At 39.8% G+C, this 25,066-nt stretch overlaps 1 protein-coding gene across 1 annotated transcript in view; it reads right to left on the reverse strand.

The window, feature by feature from the left end:
- Positions 1–2,218: 2,218 nt before the first annotated feature.
- The window catches only part of LOC100554439 (IgGFc-binding protein), a 76,246-nt gene continuing 53,398 nt past the window's right edge, over positions 2,219–25,066 (reverse strand). The window contains exons 25-34 of the mRNA XM_016996022.2: positions 23,697–23,896; positions 22,685–22,820; positions 19,734–20,957; positions 17,428–18,047; positions 15,628–16,192; positions 11,652–12,250; positions 9,680–10,250; positions 8,617–8,816; positions 6,738–7,115; positions 2,219–3,512 (exon numbers count right to left, since the gene is read on the reverse strand). Of these exons, the coding sequence (XP_016851511.2) occupies positions 3,225–3,512; positions 6,738–7,115; positions 8,617–8,816; positions 9,680–10,250; positions 11,652–12,250; positions 15,628–16,192; positions 17,428–18,047; positions 19,734–20,957; positions 22,685–22,820; positions 23,697–23,896 (4,781 nt within the window). The 3' untranslated portion in view covers positions 2,219–3,224. The remainder of the gene's footprint in view (positions 3,513–6,737; positions 7,116–8,616; positions 8,817–9,679; positions 10,251–11,651; positions 12,251–15,627; positions 16,193–17,427; positions 18,048–19,733; positions 20,958–22,684; positions 22,821–23,696; positions 23,897–25,066) is intronic.

The raw sequence follows: 25,066 nt of genomic DNA on the forward strand, positions 1-25,066 counted from the left end.
CTTTTCCATGCTCCCCACTGGGAGCCCATTGATTCACCCAGATGCGGGATAAATCCATGGGCCTTTGTGATAAGGTCATTAATGTGGCCTTTGGTGAGACAGTCGTTAGTTAACCAGCTCTAGATGGTATTAATAATCTATCCTGTATTTTATTAAATCCTTCCTTCTATACACTTTAACCATAATTTTATGTTGCATTGCTGCCTTAGTTTCCCAACCCATGCAGATGATAAAACTGTGCCTGGTGGTTGACTGATATATTACTAATTATTGTGACAATATTTCAGTTTTATATTGTATTGCTGTTTTTATCTATATATATAAAAGGGTAATGAAATTTCGGCCTAGGACAAAACAACAAAACTACACATCCCAGAAACACTAAACTTGACAGCACAACCCCTCATCCATGCCTCTACGGTCATACAACAAAAAGAAAAGAAAAATAAAGTCCTAATTAGAGGGAGAGGAATAATTATTTTTATCCAATTGCTGCCAGTTAGAAGGCTAAGCTCCGCCCACTTGGTCTCCTAGCAACCCACTCAGCCCAGGGGACAGGCAGAGTTAGGCCTCAGGCCTCTTCCACACTGCCTATAAAATACAGATTATCAGATTTTAACTGGATTATATGGCAGTGCAGTCTCAAGGCCCTTCCACACAGCTATATAATCCATTTATAATCTTATATTATGTGCTTTGAACTGGATTATCTTGACTCCACACTGCCATATAATCCACTTCAGTGTGCATTTTATCCAGCTGTGTAGAAGGGGCCTCATATAATCCAGTTCTTAGCAGATAATATAAGATACTTTATTTCCCATACCACCATACTTCGCCACAGCAACGCGTGGCCGGACACAGCTAGTCTTTTATATTGTGAATTGTGTATTATGTTTTTGTTTTATTCCATTTAATTATGTCGTTGGGCTTTGCCCCATGTAAGCCGCCCCAAGTCCCTGTGGGGAGATGGTGGCGGGATATAAATAAAGTATTATAATTATAATTATTACACCGCATTAAAAAAAAAAACACAGGGGAAAGTCTGTAGTCTGAAGCAAGATTCTAACTTTACCCTCTATTTGTGCAGTTCAGACATCCATTGCAGATTCTTATATGGAATCCGGAATTGGTATTCCTACAGTCATTGTGTACTACCCAGCCATAGGTATGACTTGAGCATCCAGAGATTTTGGCATCCACTGGAACCAGACCCCAGTAAGAACCAAAGGCCTAGTATATAGGCTGGGTTAAACTGTTACAACTGATAATTCTTTGCATTCTTACTGAGGAATAAATCCTTATGAACTGAACTGAAATTGGCTTCTGGTGAGGTCAAAATAGGATCAGCCTGCCTGGATGCAATACATGGTATTTGCTTTTGTGTAAAAGTAATAATGTCTGTACCACAAACCTTTCCCCTTCTATTTTTTAAAAAAAATTGGTAATAGATGTCAAAATAGATACATTTTTGACAATCCCCTTGCTGGGAGGTTCTGGGCGTTGAGATCAACAAAAGTAACTTTTACAGACTTGCTCTCAGAACCATCAGACATGGGAATATCATTTGTGCAGTATATAATATGCAAGTAATTCATCATTCTTCCAGAAAGATATACAGTAGAGTCTCACTTATCCAAGCTAAATGGGCCAACAGAAGCTTGGATAAATGAATATCTTGCATAATAAGGAGGGATTAAGGAAAAGCCTATTAAACATCAAATTAGGTTATGATTTTACAAATTAAGCACCAAAACTTCATGTTATACAACAAATTTGACAGAAAAAGTAGTTCAATACGCAGTAATGCTATGTTGTAATTACTGTATTTATGAATTTAGCACCAAAATATCATGATATATTGCAAACATTGACTACAAAAATGGCTTGGATTATCCAGAGGCTTGGATAAGTGAGACTCTACTGTATATTCTTTAGGACAAAGGCTGACTTTTATCTTCCTTTGAAATAAGGATAAATGAATCTTAAACAAAACAAATCTAGAATGTCTCTCTATTCTAGAATGATTTAAGGACAATTTATTCTGGGTTTTTTTTAAAGTGTGCATGTAAATCTGTACACAATATGGTGTGAATGTCATATGATACATGCATTTATAATTTTATATGTACTATTTTTCTGGCTATACACAGTTGTGCAATGTTACATGTTATTTCCTCTAAGGTAAAGTTAAGTAAATAAGACACATTATATTGAGTGAAAATATAAAGCAGAATTTAATTATTGGATTTGTATTACTCTACTTGTGTTAATAATTAATCAATTTGTTGTCGAAGGCTTTCATGGCCGGGATCACAGGGTTGTTGTATGTCTTTCGGGCTGTGTGGCCATGTTATCCATACCTCACAACCTCTGAGGATGCCTGCCATAGATGTGGGTGAAATGTCAGAAGAGAATGCTTCTGGAACATGGCCACACAGCCCGAAAGACATACAACAACCCAATTAATCAATTAATAAAAAACTTTTAAAAAATAGAATGTCTCCCCATTCTTTTATTGTTAAGGACACTTCATTTTGATATTTTTAAAAGTTTGTATAAAAATCTGTACACAGTTTTGTACGAATGTCATGCAATTTATATACGTATACTGTTTTTCTGGCGATACACAGTTTTGCAAACAATTTCATAATATATAGTTTTTATAACAATTTACATCTTATTTCTTCTACCCATGTTTTAAATGTAAAGGCATTCCATAGGACATTTGAGACTAACTTAAAAGGAAAAAATCTATTATAAATCTACTCCACTTCATCATCTGATTAAAATTTTTGCTAAAAAAATCCTTTATTGTAGTTAGTCTCAAGTCCTTCAGGATTCCTTTATATGTTTTTAAGCAAAAACTTTGAATAATATTAATTTCTCTCCCATTTGGTCTTTCAGCTAGTTAGCTTCAAATGCAGCAAAGTAGGTCCTTGCTCCATCTTTGAATGAAGGTTGATTCCAAGTAGGTCACTTGATGGTTAAGTTTGATGGTCACTTGATGGTTAAGATTTGGAGATCATTCCAAATATTCATAGGCACTGACAAAGCTTAAGACCTGAAATGAGATAGGTCTTCTTAATATCTGAAATGAATGATGACTCTCCCACAGACTTCTGCCCAGCCATCGCCTATAGTTCTTCCATACTAAGTCCAGATGGAACTGGGAGAGCTATAAATGTCAAAAAGCTGTCCATTGAATGTTTTAACCAATGTTGCTAGGCTGGAGCCTTCCAGGCATTGAGGACTTCACTAAAACTCTTTGCAGCAGTGCCGTTGGGCAGCTTCAGATCATCGGATTTGTCTCCATTGAAGTTTCCACATGTGGCACAAAGCTTCCCTCTGAGGTCCTCCTGGACTTTCACAGTCACCGTTCCATCAGGAGAGAGGTGAATCTGCACCCGAGAGTCCAGGTCAAAATGGACTCCAGCCATGTCTCTCTTCAGAGATACAGAACTTCCGTCACAGGTTTTCTTGAAAGGCAGTGTTACCTGGCGCCCATTTATCTGGAAAACATCACAAAGTTGGAGATAAAATATTGATGTGTGGATGCCCATAAGCCAGTAAAACCTTGAAATCTAGAAGTAGACACCAGCATCCCCATAAGGGGAAAAATGCAGCCTATGGTCAATGTCCTTTCAGTGGTTTGCTATGCATAAGTGCAGCTTGTACGGTCATAAGTCTTGTTTTGGACAGGAGACAGATGCTCACAAACTTCATCACACCTATCAAATTCATAATACTAGAACACTTTCAGCCTTTTTTAGGGATGGAGCCCTACATTGGCCATCCCACGACATTGTGTTATTTCTGGTGGAGGCCCCGCCCCCCAACTGGGACATCCTTGGACGTTTCCCCCCGACAACCTCTGAGGATGCCTGCCATAGATGTGGGTGAAACGTCAGGAGAGAGTACTTCTGGAACATGGACATACTGTCCGGAAAACACACAACAACTCCAGGGCAGAAGTGTGCTAGCTCCATTGGAGCCAGCACAACACAGGAAGGCTCCTATGTTTATGGGGGAAACGTCCAAGGATGTACCAGTTGGGGGGCGGGGCCTCCGCCAGAGGTCACACAATGTTGTGGGATGGCCAGTGTGGGGCTCCATCCCCCCAAAAGGCTTAAAGCAGGGGTCCCCAAACTTTTTAAACAGGGGGCCAGTTCACGATCCTTCGGACTGTTGGAGGGCCGGACTATAGTTGGCCACCAAGCAATAATAATAATAATAATAATAATAATAATAATAATAATAATAATAATAAAAGAGGGTTGGAAGAGAGCCTTTGGGCCATTTAGTCCAACCCCCTTCTGCTTTTGTGCAATGAAAGCATAAGCAAAGCACCCCTGACAGATGGCCACCCAGCCTCAATGTTAATAATAATCATAATAATAAATACATCACACAGTCCTAGACACTTGGGAACTGTTCGAATTGTGATTTTGTTATACGAAATCCAGCATATCTATCTTGTTTGCTGTTTCATACAATAAAATAATAATAATAATAATGAATAATAAAAACAACAACAACAACAACAATAATAATAAAGAGGGTTGGAAGAGACCCCTTGGGCCATTGAGTCCAATCCCCTTCTGCCTTTGTGCACCAAAAGCAAAAGCAAAGCACCCTTTACAGACGGCCACCCAGCCTCAATGTTAATAATAATAATAATAATAATAATAATAATAATAATAATAATAATAATAATAAAAATAATGTGATCTATCTTTTTTGCCGTGTCATACAAAATGGCTTAAAGTGTTCTAGGATTATGATCACAACCTCTGAGGATGCCTGCCATAGATGTGGGCGAAACGTCAGGAGAGTATACTTCTGGAACATGGCCATACTGCCCGAAAAATACAGAGCAACCATGAAAGCCTTCAACAACACACTTCTGCCCTTTTGGGTGGCACCTCCCTGATGTAATAGGGGAAGTGGCGTGTGGTTCGACAGAGCCTTCTGGCGAAATGGCACTTATGATAAGATTGTCATTAAGACTGGATCTATGCTAACCTATATTCCAATCCTGGTCACAGATTATGTGCTTTGAACTGGATTATATGAGTCCACACTGCTAGATATACTGGGATAAACCAATAATCTGGGAAAAGGTTCTGGGATATAGGACAGTGTATATCCAGCCTAGATTTGTATACAGTGGAGTCTCACTTATCCAACACTCACTTATCCAATGTTCTGGATTATCCAACGTATTTTTGCAGTCAACGTTTTCAATACATTGTGATATTTTGGTGCTAAATTCGTAAATAAAGTAATTACTACATAGCATTACTGCGTATTGAACTACTTTTTTCTGTCAAATTTGTTATATAACATGATGTTTTAGTGCTTAATTTGTAAAATCATAACCTAATTTGAAGTTTAATAGGCTTTTCCTTAATCCCTCCTTATTATCCAACATATTCGCTTATCCAACGTTCTGACAGCCCGTTTATGTTGGATAAGTGAGACTCTACTGTACTTTTAAACATTTGGGAAAAATGAATTCATCAGAATTGATCCGAGAATGGAAGAAAATTTGCAAAATTCCATTTAAAACATCAAAAATGCAGGAAAATCCCCCTTTAAGACTGTTATATGGATAAAGTAGGAGGATATTGGACGAACGGATTTTAAACATATGTTTTATGTTTTATATTTTATATTGTATTTAATTGGTTGTAATAATCGATATCGAAAACATGGATTTATTAACACAAAAAATATCACAGAGCATTTCGCCAAGAAAACGGACCGACTGGAATAAACTAAGAAAATATTTATCAAGAAGCAATATAGAACTTTTGTGATTTTCGCTCACAGGAAATCTTAGACTTCAGGTTATATATGAAAACTTGCTGAAAAACATCAAATGTTTATATGACGATTTACAAAGCAATGCAGAGGAGTTGGAAGTGGATATAGTGTTTTGTTTTTGGGTTTTTTCAACTCTATTTTTTTTGTCTGTCTAACTATATAGTCATATGTATTCACAATCTATGTATGTATTCCTTTTTTTCTTCTTCTCTTTTCTTTACGCTTTTTTCTCATTTTTATGTATAGGTAAAATTATAAATTAAAAAAAAAGAAGATTTGGGGACTGCTTTGCTCTGCTTTTGGAAAAAGCCAGCTTCTCTTTAATAGAGTTTTAAGTGCATTAAAACTTTATTGAAAGTGTAATTGCATTTTACTGATAATTTTATGTATTTTAAAATCCAATTCCATTTGACAGTCATCTTGAGTCCTGACTGGGAGTAAAAGGGGATATATAAACACGATTATTGACAACAACCACTCGTATAATCCAATAAATAAACATAATAAATTCAAAGCAGATAATCTGGGAACAGATCCTGGAATATAAAGCAGTGTAGAAGGGGCCTAAGAGAGAGAGAAAAAACTTTATTTATGCATATAAAAATCACTGTGATTCTAAGTTGCATCTCATTTTTAGAGATGTTTATATTGGGGGAGTGCATCTTAGAGTCAAAGCAATATAATAATCAGCAACAGGATCTATTGGCAAAAGAACTAAAGCTGAAGAATAAAGGACATAATGTGGTTGTTCTGCTGTCAGGGAAGAGTCACCAAGGTCCTTTATGTGGTTGTGGCAACATTAAAATAGCATGAATAGATTGTAGGGAACTGTTCCTGAAAAGAAGGCATGCTGAATGTTATGCTGAATTCTAGAAGTTGCACATATGATTCTCCATGCCTCTACTTACCCATATGTGTTCATTGTTTTTAACCAAGATGATTCCATTTGGGAAGTAAATGTTGACATTTTTTCCAGCTGACACACCAGCATGATTCTTGTTGATGCTCACAAACACTCTGAACCAGGTCAAGGCATCTTCATCGCAAACAGAGGCCATTTCATACATGCCGCTGGTGATGTAGTGACCCAAGACACCATCAAAAGAAATGAGCTGGGCTTGTGGGGTGAGTACGCATTCCCTGAACTTCTCCACACAGATTGGCACACTGTCCCTGAGCTGGCAGGTCGTCCCAGCAGGACAACTGCTTTTGAAGCAGACAAGTTGGCCTGAGGACCTGCAGGTACATATTTCTGTGCAATTGTTTAAGCGAAAGCTCTCTCTGATCTGTTGGGAAACCCCGAAGAGAACAGTTGTCAACAAAGGAAAATATTTTTATTTTTTGTTCTTTGATTGTGGAATAAAAGGTAAAGGTTTCCCCTTGACATTAAGTCTAGTCGAGTCCGAAACTGCCAGCATTGTCCATAGACACCTCCTAGGTCATGTGGCTAGCATGACTGTATGGAGTGCTGTTAATTTCCCACTGAAGTGGTTCCTATTGATCTACTCACACTTGCATGTTTGCAAACCGCTAGGTTGGCAGAAGCTGGGGCTAACAATAGGAGCTCACCCCATCCACGGATTTGATTTGATTGTGGAATGGCACATAATCAGGACCATAGCCAGAAAATAATTTCAGGGGGTGGGGAGGGTTGAAACCTTTTTAAAGCGAATCATGAAGAATATTTCCATAACGCAAATTTTTTTAGAAATCAGGCTCCATCGATAAACTTCAGTGGACACTCAAGACAGATAAACTTCAGTGGATACTCATGAGGATTTGGCTAATCAGTTAAAATTTATGAGTAAACCAGATGTTTAAAACCTGAAATTTGGGGGGGGGGGGGGTTGAACCCCTAACACGCCCCCCCCCCCGGCTACAGCCCTGCACATAATAATTTACCTTCACATTTCTCATCCTTGCATGCAAAGATGAATAGTTTTGTTAGTTTTACCTCTACTTTGCAAATAAAAAGGTAAAGGTTTCCCCTGACATTAAGTCCAGTCGTGACTGACTCTGGGGGTTGGTGCTCATCTCCATTTCTAAGCCAAAGAGCCGGCGTTGTCCATAGACATCTCCAGGTCATGTGACTGCATGGAGCGCCATTACCTTCCTGCCGGAGTGGTACCTATCGATCTACTCACATTTGCATGTTTTCGAACTGCAAGGTTGGCAGCTGGGGCTAACAGCGGGCGCTCATTCCGCTCCCGGGATTTGAACCTGGGACCTTTTGGTCCACAAGTTCAGCAGCTCAGCGCTTTAACACACTGTGCCACCTTCCAAGGAATTATTCTGCCAAGAATACATTTATTTCTGCACAAAAATCCATTTTTGCACAGAAATTGTATTTTTCCAGCAGAAAACAATGTTTTCTCTTTACAATACATAGTTTCCCACACAGGAAATAGCCCTTCCATCACTATTTATCAGTGACATAAGAATTCCTTCTTATGGAAGAAGAAGATAGGAATAAGTTTATGCAGTCCTCACTAAAGTTGAATGGACATGTCTGTTTCAGTTCTCCAGTGTGAGATAAGATTCAGCTTGAATTTTGGGAATTTGTTCTATTCTTAGGACTTTATCACAAAAAGCAGGCTAACTACAGGTTTGCTGCTCTCCACCATCCTTAGCTACTAATGGGTTAAACCCATCAATAGTTCTCCAGTCCTCTAATGTTTCCATCACCGATCCTGATGCAACAGATTGAAGCATTTGGCCACGTTAACTCAGAAGCTTTGAAGATTTTCCAATGCAAAGTGGAAGCAATATATCCAGTTTGCAGTTTACCTTGTGATAGATTCCATCCCGTATACAACCACATCTGTCCATTGGCACACACGTGGGTCCATCAAACACATAGCCTTCGTCACATTGGCAGCCTTCAAAGCAGTTCTTTGTGCACTGAATTGGAGTGGATAGACTGGCACAAGTGAAATCACAAGCTCTGGTGCAGGTCCCGTAGTGGCTGTTAGCTGGGCAAGTGAGAGCTGTGGAGATATTTGGGGATGGGGAGTGACATTAGCTAAGTATTGTCCTTAACAGATTAGGGAGATGGGCCGAAATTAACAAAATGAAGTTCAACAGGGACAAATGCAAGCTACTCCACTTAAGCAGAAAAAATGAAATTCAAAGATACAGAATGGGGGACAATGCCTGGCTCGACAGCACTACGTGTGAAAAAGATCTTGGAATCCTCATGGACAACAAGTTAAACATGAGCCTACAATGTGATGCAGCAGCAAAAAAAGCCAATGGGATTTTGACCTGCATCAATAGGGGTATAGCGTCTAGATCCAGGGAAGTCATGCTCCCCCTCCATTCTGCCTTGGACAGACCACACCTGGAATCACACTGGGTCCAATTCTGGGCACCGCAGTTGAAGGGAGATGTTGACAAGCTGGAAAGTGTCCAGAGGAGGGTGACTAAAACGATCAAGGGTCTGGAGAACAAGCCCTATGAGGAGCCGCTTAAAGAGCTGGGTATGTTTAGCCTGCAGAAGAGAAGGCTAAGAGGAGACATGATAGCCATGTACAAATATGTGAGGGGAAGTCATACGGAGGAGGGAGCAAGATTGTTTTCTGCTGCCCTGCAGACTAGGACGCGGAACAATGGCTTCAAACTACATGAAAGAAGATTCCACCTGAACATTAGGAAGAACTTCCTCACTGTGAGAGCTGTTCGGCAGTGGAACTCTCAGCCCCAAAGTGTGATGGCCATCTGTCAGGGGTGCTTTGAATGTCATTTTCCTGCTTCTTGGCAGGGGGTTGGACTGGATGGCCCGTGAGGTCTCTTCTAACTATGATTCTATGACTAACAGTGGGAAAAATGTATTTTCATATTCTGAACTTACGGCAGAAAGAGGTTGTTCTCCAAGCTCCAATCCTGGCTCCAGATGCTTGGCATGCAGTCACGTAGGCCTGAAGACTCTGACAGAGAGATTCTTGTGTCCCATCAGTTGCACACATAGCATTGAGGCAGTGTGCATAATACTCAGCCGGGCTCACTAAGGAGTGACAGTCTTTGAATGGGCCTGATTTGGACAGGATCATTCCACAGGATCTATCGGCTTTGTATGGTTCAGCCTTGGTTTCCGTACAAGTTGGGCATCTCTCCCCACAGCCATCAGAACAAATGGCACCATCCACAGGGACCTTCCAAGAGGCTCCAAACTCTTCCATGTTTTCAGTGAGTACTCCATTGGGCAGCATGAAATCATCCCTTTTGTCTCCATTGAAGTTGCCTCCCAGGCCACACATGTGTCCCTGGTAGTTGCTAGGCACAGACACACGGACAAAGGAAGAAGTGTCATAGAGGACAGTGAGGCCAAAGGAGGATTGGACAATGATGTTATTCCCCTCCTGAGTGATCCAGAGTTTTCCATTCCCTTTGTTCACTGGCAGGGTGTAGGATTTTCCATTCAACTGTAGAAATGACAGAGAACAAAACTGGGCCTTAATCTTGGGGAAAACTACATACTACTGCATGCTTGTATACACGTTAGTACTAGTGATCCATAGATTGATCTCCCCCATGCATTGTGTCTGGAAAAAGAACACTAAACAAAGAATTGAATTGAGCTCCTGACTTCATTGCCAGTGTTGTGCATTCAACTTGACCAATCTACAGGGGACCTAGTTTAGGTATCTAATCTTCACTTTTTTCTTACATTTCAAAAGGTTTTCCCCAGTTTTTGTGAGATTATAAATGTTTCTTGCAGCTTTGCATTCTGGATTTTTTTTATTTAAAAAATCTAATTTTCTTTGGCTTTGTACTAAATTGTAGTTGTTGTTTTGTGCAAATCAAAATATTTTCCATATTGCCCAACATTTTTTGATGTGGTCTCCAGAATATCAAAGCATCACATCTCAACAGTTGGAACATTTCTGACTACGTTTGCCCTCTTTGGTTGGAGCACCAGAGTGATAATAATAATAATAGAGTGGTAGTAATAATAATAATTTATTTGACCAGTCATATGACCATTTCAAAGTGCAACATAAATAAAAACAAGGCAAAAAGGATGGGAGGACAGCAGCTGACCTTCTGTTTGCCGTCAAAATCTTATTTTCCTGATTCTTCTTTCAGGAAATGTGCTCTTTTCTTGATAGCTTTCAGGATAAAAAGGCTTACTCTGATTATGGTGGATCTTTCTTGTCCAAGAAAGAACAAGAACACTCTGGATCAGAGTGAATATCCTGGTTGTGTGCTTTTAGAAAAGCAAATACAGATTTATTTCTTGAAACAGGGACATAATCCATTGCTCTAAGACATGGGGCCTTCTACACTGCTATATAATTCAGAATATCCAGGTAATAATCAATAATCCAGATTATCTTCTTTGAATTGGATTATATGTGTCTACCCTGCCAGATAATCCCGTTCAAAGCAGATGATCTGGATTTTATACAGCTGATTAGAAGGGGCCATGGTTTACATTATAAATGTCCCTTGATATTTCTTCTAGGTGTATGTATGAAAGAGATTACTGTCTGAAACTTTACAGCTATTTTACAGTAGTAACTGATTTAATACATAGTAACTTGATATGCCAATACATAAGAAAATCATACTAATAGATGACATCTCTAACTCCACGACCCACAAGGGATGAAACTGGACGTCACCCCACAGTTTCCTATGTTGTCCCCAAGCTTCTGGACCTTCATGTGATGAGGTCCTAAGTAGGTGCAAGCATTGTTGTGAGTGTGCAGGGGAAGAAGGAAGATCAAGAGTGCAGCCCTGCTTCCTATCACTAGTCTGGTGTCTCTTTCATGATAGTACTGTATGACATGGTCTACTGACTTAACATGATAATCACTTACCACTGTTTCCCACTGTATACCCCTCTGAAGGACCACCTTATATCCATGAACTGAGATTACAACCGTTTTTATCAGAATTAAAGGTCTGTTATCAAGTTTCTGATTCTCCACCAACACAGAGAAATCCATTAGTCGTGGAGTCTTGTTGCAAACTTGAGCTAAGATGTATGTGCAGGAGCCATGGAAGTCAAAACTTCTCCCATCAAAAGAAATAAAATGAGGATCTTCAAACACTGCCATTGTACCATACGCAATTGGATAGCAGCCTTGGATGCCATTTTCTATCCTACACTCTTCTCCTGCTCCACAGGAGAAGTTTTCACACAGGATTGCTCCATTGTCATTACAATGACACTTATTTTCACAGGAACTTCTGCTGGGGAAGAATGTCTCTCCTTGCTTGTAATACTGGCCTTCATGCAAACATCCACACTTAGCTTGAGAAACACATTGGCTCCCACTGAAGAGGAATCCTGGGTCACAAAAGCATCCTTCAGTACATGGAATATCACATGGTTTTGGATTGGAGAGACTCTGGCATGTGGTTGGGCAGCCACTTCCACAGAGTTCATAGTGGGAATGAAGAGGGCAGGAAAAGCCTGGAAAAGAAGGGAAATGAAAAAAGAAAATTTTACTGATGCCTGGAATATAAGATGAGTAGGAGGAGCTGGAGGAGCTGGAGGAGCTGGAGGAGCTCCGACCCTGCTCATCAACAAATAAGACCTTAACAAACTTCTAACATGTTTACCTTCTGAGACATCCAAATGAAGAGAAATAATAACAACAGTCAGATAAGTTTATATTAAGTTACTCTTATCATAAGGGAAGCTTTGAACTTAATTCTCAACATACTCCAAAGTAACTCGGAAGAGCAAAAGAGGTGGGAGTGAGAAACTAAACTAAACTGACTTGTTTTGACATTCCAAGGAAGGGAGGCAGAAGCAAACACAGACTTAAAATCAGTAGCAAAAATAACAACTATTCTATTACAAGTATTTGCTTGTAATTAGTTTTTCACCCGCTGGTATAGTTAGTTTTGTGGTGGCTACAGAGTCAAAAGCTTTTGTTTGTTGTGAGCTTATTCTAATGCTGAAGAAGAGCAAGCAAGCAAGAAGGAGAAAGAAAGAAGGAAGAAACAACTAAGCAAGTCAGAGCTTGAGGTTTCGGGACACTTACAACTTAAAGAAAATTAACACAAAGTTTGCTGACCACAGGGACAAGTTCCTAGCGAGTCTGTTGCACTGCTGCAGAAGGGGTCAGAATACCTCCAACCTCCAACCAGCCTTTCTGTTGATGCCTTTGGAACTACTTGAGAGGAGACTGCAGCTCCAGGTCCCTTTCCAGCTGGGCGCAGAACATTTCTTGCATTAGGTATTTTTTATAGACTTTACTATTTTGCCATTTTAGTACCTTTTAATCTAGCATTTTAGTATCTTTAATCATTCAGTGGGAGCCATATTTTTTTGGAAAAGGCACAAAGCACAGGAGAACTGACCCATTCTGGTTTTGTTAGCCTGAGAAGCTTTCAACCACTAGGATGGTTTCTACAAGGCCCCAGTTACGCAAAGCCTCCACTATGAACACTGTGCCTAACCTAGTTCAGAAGTCAATTCTAGAATACTATGATCCAGCAAACACTGGGAAAGAACCAGAAGCAAGTGAACACCAGCTGGATCATGAATTCATGAACTTGACTGCAATGGGCAGAGCGGGCACGTCAATGACAATCTGTACAACAGCAGAGAAAATGGATGAGGACGTGTCTAGTGCTGGACTTTCCCTTAATGAAGGTGCCGCAAATTGATCCATTGACCCAGGTTTGATGGAATTGACCCCTCCACCTCCACCAAAAAGACAATCGGCTGCTTACATAGAAATTATAAACACTCTCAAAGATAGGATTGGCAGACTTGATGCGATACCACCGGAGAACGCCATCCCTTCATTGCATGACATCATGCGAGACCAATGCTTCCTAGTAGAGCAGACAGCAGAAAACTTATTTCTGAGAATGGATATGCTGCAAAGGGAAGTGTCTGGCCTAAAAGCTACTATTGGAATACATAGTATTTCTGCTGGGGATCTCATATAGTAAGACTCCCTACAACCAATGGATCCATATCCATGGTTTCACCTACCCGTGCCTGGAAAAAAACATATTTCTAAAAATTTTCTAGGCTTTCCAGGTGAAGCAATGGTATGCTTTCCCATATGTTGCAATACAGTTGCATTGGAAGACTTATCTACTCAACAAAACCCAACAGAACGAATAGGAAAATTTAGTTAACTTAAATCAAATTGATTTCAATAGAAATGAAATGCAAACCCAACCCTTTACTTCCATGAGATTTTGAAGAAATATGTGCCTGAGGAAGATTGCATAATGTATGAGACACCATAGAAAATGATACTAGGAATTAGTATGGTCTCCCAGATCTCACAACCTCAGAGATCTATTGCAACTCTACCTCCAGTATAACCTCATACATTCATCCCCAAAAATAATTGTATTGAATTCAATAAGGTTACTTCTAGGAAAGTGGGACAACATTTCAGGCTTTGAGTGCAATTATACAGAATGGAAAGTAAACCTACTGAATCTAAGTGAACATCCAGAAGACTGTACTCTGGATTCATGACACAATACAAATCATATTCTGAAAACTGATATTATAATATAATGACATATTAATAATATTAATATACACATAATAATAATACAGTAGAGTCTCACTTATCCAAGACTCGCTTATCCAAGGTTCTGGATTATCCAAAGCATTTTTGTAGTCAATGTTTTCAATATATCATGGTATTTTGGTGCTAAATTTGTAAATACAGTAATTACAACATAACATTATTATGCATTGAACTACTTTTTCTGTCAAATTTGTTGTATAACATGATGTCTTGGTGCTTAATTTGTAAAATCATAACCTAATTTGATGTTTAATAGGCTTTTCCTAATCCCTCCTTATTACCCAAGATAATCGCTTATGCAAGGTTCTGCCGGTCCATTTAGCTTGGATAAGTGATAATAATAATAATAATAATAATAATAATAATTATTATTATTATTATTATTATTATTATTAACAGAAGCACTGCTATGAGGCCCAAATGATTCATTGGAACTTATGCCTCAAGTACCACCTCCCAGCAGTAAAGAACTGGTGTGATCACAAACCTGCAAAAGTATTGGAAAATGAGCACGCAAAGATACTGTGGGGCTTCCGAATCCAGACTGACAAAGTTCTGGAGCACAACACCAGACATCACAGATGTGGGGGGACAAAAGGTTTGGATCATTGATGTTGCCATCCCAGGTGACAGTCGCATTGAAGAAAAACAACAGGAAAAACTCAGCCGCTATCAGGACCTCAAGACTGAACTTCAAAGACTCTGGCAGGAACCAGTGCAGGTGGTCCCGGTGGTGATGGGCACACTGGGTGCCGTGCCAAAAGATCTCAGCCGGCATTTGGAAACAATAGGCATTGACAAAATCACGATCTGCCAACTGCAAAAGGCCACCCTACTGGGATTTGTGCTCATTATCCAAAAATGCATCACACAGTCCTAGACACTTGGGAAGTGTTCGACTTGTGATTTTGTGAAACAAAATTCAGCATATCTATCTTGTTTGCTGTGTCATACAATGTTGTTGTGATAATAATAATAATAGTAATAATAATAATAATAATAATAGCCTTGTACAATTTAAGTATTCAAATATAAAGTGGTTCTCTGCCTATTTTGGACACCAACTCCCAGAAACTGTAGAAAACATAGATGATGGCAAGGGATTATGAAAGCTGCAATCCAAATATTTGGGGTCTATAGGTTATGAACTCTAATCTAATTTCATAATTTAATGGAAAATAGAGTTTCTGCTTTATGTTTATTTCTTGTCTTTAAACAGTGCTTTCTTTTGCCCATTCTATCTATTTAGTACAGTTTAGAACTTGGAGGTAACACTTACTACAGAAGGAATGTGATCTCCACTCCCCAATCAAGATTCCCTGATCTTGGCATGCAGTCACATAGGAAGTGATGGCTTTGCAGAGTGTTTCATAGTGGCCTCTGTATGCACAGGTATCAAAGACACAATCATCAAAATAAGTTGTTGGATCAATGGCTTTATGACACTGTCTGAAAGGGCCACTCCCTTTGATGAGTATTCCACAATAACGGTCACCCTTGTAGGTCTCTTTCTCTGCTGTACTGCATGCTGGGTGAACACTGGCATGGCCTGCTGAGCATCCTGGGATATCCTTTAGCTTCCAGCTATCTGCAAATTGGATTTCTTCCTTTGTTTGTGCCCCATTCCTCATGGCAAAGTCATCACTGGGATCCTGATTGGCATTGCCACAGAGTCCACAAACAGCATTGATGTAAGTGCTGGGAAGGATGACTCGGGCATAACTATACCAATCAAAGCTGACTCTCAGATCAAAGTCGGTTCTGATGAAGCCATGGACTCCACTGGCATAAACCTTCAGTTTGTTCTTATAGGAGAATGGGAGGTCCACAAAGACTCCATTGACCTGGAAAACACATGGAAGACATCAAGAAGGGTAAACACAAGGATCCAACCTATTATAATGCACAGTTTTGTAGTTACTGTTTAAGATTCTGCTAGTCCAAGCAAGAGATAATATGAAGAAATTAGAAGCCAATGCCTAAGGACTGGGATGTAAAGCAAAAACAAGTTTGCACATCCATTATTAAAAACATAAAATATAAACATTCCACTGAATTTTAATAATGTCTGCCTATGGTGGTGTTAAAGCGCTGAGCTGCTGAACTTGCAGACTGAAAGGTCCCAGGTTCAAATCCTGGGAGTGGAATGAGCACCCGCTGTTAGCCCCAGCTCCTGCCAACCTAGCAGTTCGAAAACTTGCCAATGTGAGTAGATCAATAGGTACCGCTCTGGCGGGAAGGTAACAGCACTACATGCAGACATGCCAGCCACATGACCTTGGAGGTGTCTATGGACAACGCTGGCTCTTCGGCTTAGAAATGGAGATGAGCACCAACCCCCAGAGTCGGTCACGAGTGGACTTAACGCCAGGGGAAAGAAATCTTTACCTTACCTACTTTGTTTCCCCTAAAATAAGACATCCCCAGAAAATAAGACCTAGTAGAGGTTTTGCTGAATTGCTAAATATAAGGCCTCCCCCGAAAGTAAAACCTAGCAAAGTTTTTGTTTGGAAGTATGCCCGCCGAACAGAACACCAGAGCATGCAGGATCGGTAAATGTACGTACCATAGAGTGTTGTGCATGGAAATATTGGTAGTAACAAGAAATTCCTGATAGTATTCACAGTTTGTCTGGTTATGCTGGTTTGTGATGACAACTACTGTACAGTATACAATAAATGTTCATTTTTTTTTCAACAATAAATGTGAATTCTTCTTCATAGAAAAATAAGACATCCCCTGAAAATAAGACCTAGAGAATCTTTGGGAGCAAAAATTAATATAAGACACTGTCTTATTTTCAGGGAAACACGGTATGATCCATGCCTTTCTGCTACACTATTGACTCTTCTTTGGGTCTGTGTAAAACCCACAAATCTGCATTGATCTCACGGGCAATTTCTGTCTCATTTATCAGATTATGTTTTTCAGGTTGCAAATTTGCATCTGCTAGCTTCTTCATGCAATATTGTCCAAAAACGTCCACATGAAAGCACTAAAGCTCTCAGGGTTTAGGAACTGCAGTGCCTCTTTTTTAAAAAAAATCTTACCACTTTATCCTTTGTCTGAGCAAACCTACCTGAATCTTGTTTGGATACTCTTGGCTCAGACTGATGGTCATGTTGTATACCTCCAGAGTCACCACTTTGGTGTAAGACACAGCCTTATTACCACGGTTGTTATTTTCCACACTGACCAAAAATGGGGTGAGAGTAGGGTCTTTTGAGCAGAGCCCCACCATCTGGTAAATACATGTTCCCATGAAATCATATTTCTTCCCATCGAATGTGGTGTAGTGAGGATCTCCAGTTCCGATACAGGTGTAGTGCTTGAGGGCATGACAGCCCCGGACCCCATTGACCACCACACACTTTTTGTTGCCTTTGCAGGAATCTTCTTTACACACAACCTTGCCTAATGTGGGGTCACACTTGCAGAGAGTATGACAGTCTTCGCCAACCCAGAACTCCTCCTTTGCCTTGTAAGTTGCACCTTGATAAGTGCAGTTGCAGGTCTCCACTGGGACACATTCACCAGCACTAAGAACGTAGCCCTTGTTACATTGGCAGGTGGGAGCACAGGTATCATCGCACGTCAAAGGAGTAGTGCGGTCAGAACAGGTTGCTGGGCAGGCATTTCCACAGGCCTCGTAGTGGCTGTTCTCAGGGCAGGATAAGGGGACTGGGACAGGAATTGCATCTGTGTGAAACAGTAATCAAAAGTCATTGGGACAGTTCTAATATGGAAGCTTTCTATTTTTGAGCTGAACCTGTATAGATGTAATACTCATTCCCTCTTTTCAACTAGCAGCTCTAATTATCTCAGAGTATACCTTTTTTCATAAGAATCTGAAATAAACTAAAAAGAACTCCATTTCATGTCTTTAAATAACAGACATCCTTGAAACAACGTAGGGGTGAAAGAACTAGAATGGGACAGAAATGTAAGAGTACAAAGGAGCATAGAGAAAGAAAGATTAGATGCAAATCTAGATCTAGAACCTTCCTCCACTTACCATGAGTCCTGTCATACCTCAGGTTAGTTTCACCTTGCTATATACACCAGGCTGCACACAGGTTGAAGTCTTTTGTAGTTTATTAAGAAATAGAAAATAATAGTTCAAAAGCAAAAGTAAAGTTCCAAAAGATTGTTACAAAACAAGGCTTCAAAGAATAATCCAAGAAATCATAAGGAGTAGACAAGGTCCCATTAGAGCATGACAAAGTTCCATGAACATGAATACCCAAAGACTGCAAGATAATCCAGGAAAACAAGAGCTTGCTTCTTGACATGAGCGAGAAGTTGCTTTGACAGAGGTTTGTCTCCCAAAACATTGTAGTAATATCCTTTGCATAGCATGAAAGCATTTCTTTGGCCTCTGACCTCCTTCTTGTTTGCTATTCTCACACTCCTTCTAACACTGAATTCCAAATGGCCAGCTCGATCTAGAGATTCCGTTTCATCAAGGCCAGCCAGCTCGTTGGCGTCTGTCTGCATGCTATCAGACTGAGAACTGTCCTCCTTTTCTGAGTCAATTTGCACCTGGCTAGTTTCAGTATCAACATCATTTCCTGCTGTGGGAAAGACTCCCTGTTCCTCATCTTCCACAACAGGGACACTCTGAACCTGAATCCCATAATCCCCATCAGAGTCACTCTGAGGTTCCAGCTGAGTCACAACAAGTCCATTTTCTCACAATTCCCTCCCAGTTGTGTTATTCTGCTCATTAAAATTGTGATAGAGTACAAAGAAACCTGGAAGAAAAAGTGAAGCAGCACTTGCTCTCCACCTGGAGTAATATATAGTGTGTTTCTTGGTGCCCATCCCCTGAAGAAGGAGCCATAGTGGCACAATGGGTTAAACCTTTGTGAACTGCTGACCTGAAGGTTGCCGGTTCGAATCCGCAAAATAGGGTGAGCTTCTATCTATGAGCTCTAGCTTGCAAGGACATGAGAGAAGTCTCCCTGCTAACATAACTGGGCATCCCTGGGTAACGTCTCTGTAGACAGCCAATTCTCTCACACCAGAAGTGACTTACAGTATGTCCTCAAGTCACTTCTGAAATGATACATAAATCCACTAAAGACATTTTTAAAACATTATTGCAAAGCTTTAGGAGGCTATGAAGGAACATAAGTGATTGATTCAACTAAGGCCAGTGATTGGTCATTTAATTTTCTTCTTGTGCGCCATCCTATCTGTCAAATTCAGACAACTTATATGGTTAAATGATTTATTTGAAACTTTTTTCTAGCAAAATAATTTGATGAGTTTTATTTAGGAAAGTATATTGTCATAAGCTACTTGAAAGAGTTTGCACTAAGGAAATACAGACAGCCATGAAAATAAAATAGGTAAATGACTCATACGCAAACAAATACTTACTACAAGAGCAGAGAGCCACAGAGCCATAACCTTCAACTTGTGAGCCTCCAAGGATGAAGAGCCCAAAAGGAGAGCTGGGATGCTCCATTTTGACAGCATGATCATCCTTTTTCAGACTGTATTCGGCCCAAGAATATTCTGTGCCTGGGACTGGTCTCCACTGGATGTTTCCTAAGGGCTCCTTTCCTAATTTGATTCCACTGGTTTCTGAGGCTTTGGCTACGATGACAGCGTAACTAACAAACTGACTCATTCCATTAATGTAGTATGAGTTACAGTAGCTTGTTAAGGCTGGGAAATTGATAAGGAATGGGTCAATCGCCAGACCTTCATTTGTGACTCCTGTGAAAAAAAAGACAACCTGGATTCCAGCATCAGCAGAAAGATATAATGGCTCAGGGCTCTGCACCTGAAATGGGACAACTTCCCCTGCTGCCACGTTCCGGGTATCTGTTTTGGGCCCAGAATTGTATTTGATCAAAGTGGCTTGAGAGGCAATCACATACACAACGTCAAATGTCCTCTGCAAGGACAACGGAGGGACAATGAAGGTGGTTCTCCAACTAGAAACGGGCAAGAGCTGTTCAACAACATGATCACACACTGTGTGTTGCTCCGCACAGCTATGTCCACTCAAGATAGCCACAGGTTCTGTGGATTCTACTCTGGTGCCGGATAAATCATCTGAACTTTGGATCTGGAGTGTTTGCAAGGCTTCCAGGTCAACAGAAAGTCTGGTTCCTGCACCATATACCTTTCCTTTGAATGTCACAGTTCCTGTGAGACGAATCTCAACTCTAGTTGGGTTTTGATGGGCTACAACAGCAAATTCCTTGAATGTTTCTGATACATTCCCTGGCGGAGTTATGATATAATGCAGTGTGCCAAGCTGTTGGACTGGATACACTACAGTTGTGCCAGGAGAATAGGGCTTGTAACTCAGGGAGAAAACAGAGATGTCTTTGTTAGAACGTATCAGCACGGTTGCATCAAAGATGTCTGTTCCCATCATCTCTACAGAGGTTGGGAGTTCCACTGACACCACCTGTCCTTCATTCACTTCAATAGTTCTGTGAAAAGCAGGGATTTTTACTGTTACTGTGATTGAGGTTGCAGGATGATGTCCAGTTATAAGCAACACAAGTCTGGTGTTTTGTACAGGTTGCCAGTTGTGAAGAAATGCTGTGACAAATTCCTTTCCCTTAGAACTCGATGCACAAGAGCCTAAAGGAAAAGAAGAAAAGTGTCGTTATGAAAATGCAAGATTCAAAGCTGTTGTTGCTATTATGTGCTTTCAAATCAACTTCAACGTCTGATTTTTTTTGAAAGAGAGATCACCAGATAATGCTATTATTATTTGTAGCTCTAGTCTCATTTTGGAATTCATGAATATGGCAATTCATGAATATGATCAGAAACTAAAGCAATAAACAGTATTGCTTCTTTCTTCTTCACTGAATCAGGATGCCCTTGACTGGTAGTGCAATGAGATAAACATTCACTCGGTGTTGATATCGGCTTCCAGCGACTATCTGCCATCTACCAGCAACGTCTGCTAGCTCATAGCTTTGTTTTATACTGTATGCCTGATAACATGCTCAACTAACACATAACAGCTGCTCTATTACAATAACAAACTTGCTGATTCTTATTATCACTTAGAAAATGCTTATAATAAACCATGAGTTGTTGTTGTTGTTGTTGTTTTTATTATTATTATTATTATTATTATTATTATTTTATTATGACACAGCAAACAAGATAGATATGCTGGATTTTGTATCACAAAATCACAAGTCTAACACTTCCCAAGCGTCTAGGACTGTGTGATGTATTTTCGGATGATGCGTGCAGATCCCAGTAGGGTGGCCTTTTGCAGTTGGGAGATCGTAATTTTGTCAATGTCTATTGTTTCCAAATGCTGGCTGAGATCTTTTGGCACGGCACCCAATGTGCTCATCACCACCGGGACCACCTGTACTGGTTTCTGCCAGAGTCTTATTATAATTAATTATAATTATTATTAGTATTATTAGGTAAGGTAAAGGTTCCCCCTGACATTAAATCCAGTCGTGTCCGACTCTGGGAGTTGGTGCTCATCTCCATTTCTAAGCCGAAGAACCGGCATTGTCCATAGACACCTCCAAAGTCATGGGGCCGGCATGACTGCATGGAGCGCCATTACCTTCCCGCTGGAGCAGTATCTATTGATCTACTCACATTTGCATGTTTTTGAACTGTTAGGTTGGCAGAAGCTGGAGCTAACAGCAGGCGCTCACTCCACTCCCCAGATTCGAACCTGCGACCTTTTGCTCTGCAAGTTCAGCAACTTAGCACTTTAACACACTGTGCCACCATGGGCCCATTATTATTATTATTATTATTATTATTATTATTATTATTATTATTATTATTAATTTATGTGTAGGCCGCCCTATCTCTCCTAGGGGACTCAGGGTGGCTTCCAGCGTAATAAAGGCAAACATTCAATGCCTGTATAAAACGAAGTAAAAATACAAAAAACAAAAACAAAAAAAACAGGCAATATCATACATAAAACAAGTTAAAACAAGTAATTTAAACAATTATCATTGTTTAAATTTAAGCTTTTAAAACTAAGGTGGAATATCAAATCCGTTTCCGTAGCAACAAATAATATTGAATCTTATTCTATCATCCATACTCACTGAGAGCCTGCTGTGATTTTACAACATATGGGCATCCATTATGCAATGCTAACAAGTGGAGTGACTGAACTATCACGGTCCTGATATGCAGTGAATCATTCATGCAAGTGCAAGTACTCTTGTGAAACAGCGCAGGGTCATATTTCAGGCAAGGAGAAAAATGTTTGTTGTTTCTGTTGTTGTCAGATGTGAAAGCAAGACAAAGAAGAATTTACATACTTCTAGGCAGCCTACTGATGTGAATGTATCTTCGGGTATCCTTACCAAAGCAAGCCATGGTGCCATCTCGGATCTCACAGGTTTCGTCACTGGCACAACTGTGTGTCTTGCAGGTCACCCCGCAACCAGGGGTACAATGGCAGTGCTCTCGGCACCCATTTAGTAGAACTTGTTCATTAGGCTGATGGGAATAATGATAAAGAAATTGGAATTATGAGGGTGTGATTAGGAAGTATGGACTGATGAGTAGCTGTTTGCATGAGAAGAATAGAAAAACAAAGGGCACAGAGAAATGAATGGTGTAAGAACACAGTGGAAGGAATGGCCAAACAGGAAAATTCCACATAAATATTTCAATGCAAAAATAAAATGCATTGATTAGTCCATAAAAACATACCCATTAGATGAAAATTCTGTACAAATGTTAGAAAAGCTAGTACCAATCCCCTGAAAGTTTTGCTGGGAATTATTTTGAACCAAGACAAAGATGGATTCAAAATGCTAAGGTCACCAATTCATGGCTGTTGACACATATGTGCACAATCTGTGGTTGCGTACAGGTATATCCTTTCTTGATGCTGAAAAATATATATTCATAATCATCTTGTCCAAAGTTCATGAAGCATTCAGGTACCTAGACTGTGTCCTCATGGCTTTTTACTGACTGGGGAGGAAAGAAGGAGGAGCTGCCTAGGTAAAAACTGGAAGGTTACAGTTCTACCATTTAGTGAAGAAAGCAGATGTCTTCCTCTCTTATCTCCAGTGAGTCGATAAATATGCCTGAGATTGACATCAGCTCTTTTCACTTGTCTGTCACATTGCCTCTTTGCTTCCTACCCAACATTCAGTCGATAGTGACAGTAGCACTTTCTATGCACCCGAATGTTCCCTTCCATGGGGTGAGAGGGATGAAAAGCTGAAACTAATCATCAGAGTAGTCAAAAATATGAATGATATTAAGGAAAGCACAAATACTTTAAAAAAAATACTTGATCTGATCCAAAGTGACAGCAAGAAAAAAGAAGCTGGGAAAATAAAATTGTAAATATTGGCTTACCTTATAGTATCGTCCATTGCTGAAGCACCCACAGCTTTCCTCAGGAACACAGGTAACGCCATCAAAGAAATAGCCATCATTGCACTGGCAGCCTTCTGCACAGCTCTCTGGACACCTTCTTGGGTCAGTAATCCTTGCACAACTGGTAGAGCAGAGGTCAGCACAAACCTCATAGTGACTGTTGGCTGGACAGCTAAGAGCTAAATTCAAAGTAGACATATATTAAGTGAAAATGGATGACTGGGAAGTGGGAAAGCAGCTAGATTTTCCCATCATCCAATGAAACCAAATAGTGGACAGTTCAGGTCAGATACAAGGAAGTTTTTCATATGTGCCGTATAGTAGAACTATCCAATGCATTTCCCAAACACGATGTAAACAAAGCAGACATGCATACATCAGTTCATCATGGAGAGAGCTTGGTTCAATAGCTCTTCCATTTGATGACTTTGTCTTAAAATACCATGCTTCTCTGTTCAAGCTGCCTAGAAACACAAACAGGAACCTATTACAATATGTAACATGATTTTCGTTCCTGGCTTATAAACGCCATTTCCTAACCGATTCTAACATAAAAACATGGAAAAAGTTTATTAAACTGCAATAACTTTGTTTTTGTGGGACATCCTGCAGCACATTTTGCTATAGTTTTTCACTGAATATCTGATAGAGTCTCAACCAATTCAACATAGTTTGTAGCAGCCACAAAAACAAAGTTTATGGAGTGTAGCAACTACTTTCAAAGTAAGTACAGTAGAATCTCACTTATCCAAGCTAAACGGGCCAGCATAAGCTTGGATAAGCAAATATCTTGGATAATAAGGAGGGATTAAGGAAAAGCCTATTAAACATCAAATTAGGTTATGATTTCACAAATTAAGCACCAAAACATAATGTTTTACAACAAATATGACAGAAAAAGCAGTTCAATATGCAGTAATGTTATGTTGTAATTACTGTATTTACGAATTTAGCACCAAAATATCACGATATATTGCAAACATTGACTACAAAAATGGTTTGGATTATCCAGAGGCTTGGATAAGCGAGGCTTGGATAAGTGAGACTCTACTGTACTACACAAATAAACAGGAAATAACACTTTCAAACCAGAAACAGAATTTTCTTCACATTTTGTTTCATAGTTTTGTTCTAATTTCCTGCATGTGGTCTTTATCTTCCTTGCCTGAAAACCAATGGGCACAACTACCCATGCTTTCTGTTTAATCCAGTGTGTTTTTAAAAGTCAAAGTTTGGAAGATCTGGACAAAACTTATCCACTTTATCATCAGTTAGAATAGTCTAGTCTAACACTACTAGAGAGCTTTTTTTTTTTTTTTTGGTGTCAGGAGCAACCGGAGTTGCTTCTG

This window comes from Anolis carolinensis, unplaced genomic scaffold (assembly GCF_035594765.1).
Source record: "Anolis carolinensis isolate JA03-04 unplaced genomic scaffold, rAnoCar3.1.pri scaffold_10, whole genome shotgun sequence".
Classification (NCBI taxonomy): Eukaryota; Metazoa; Chordata; class Lepidosauria; order Squamata; family Dactyloidae; genus Anolis; species Anolis carolinensis.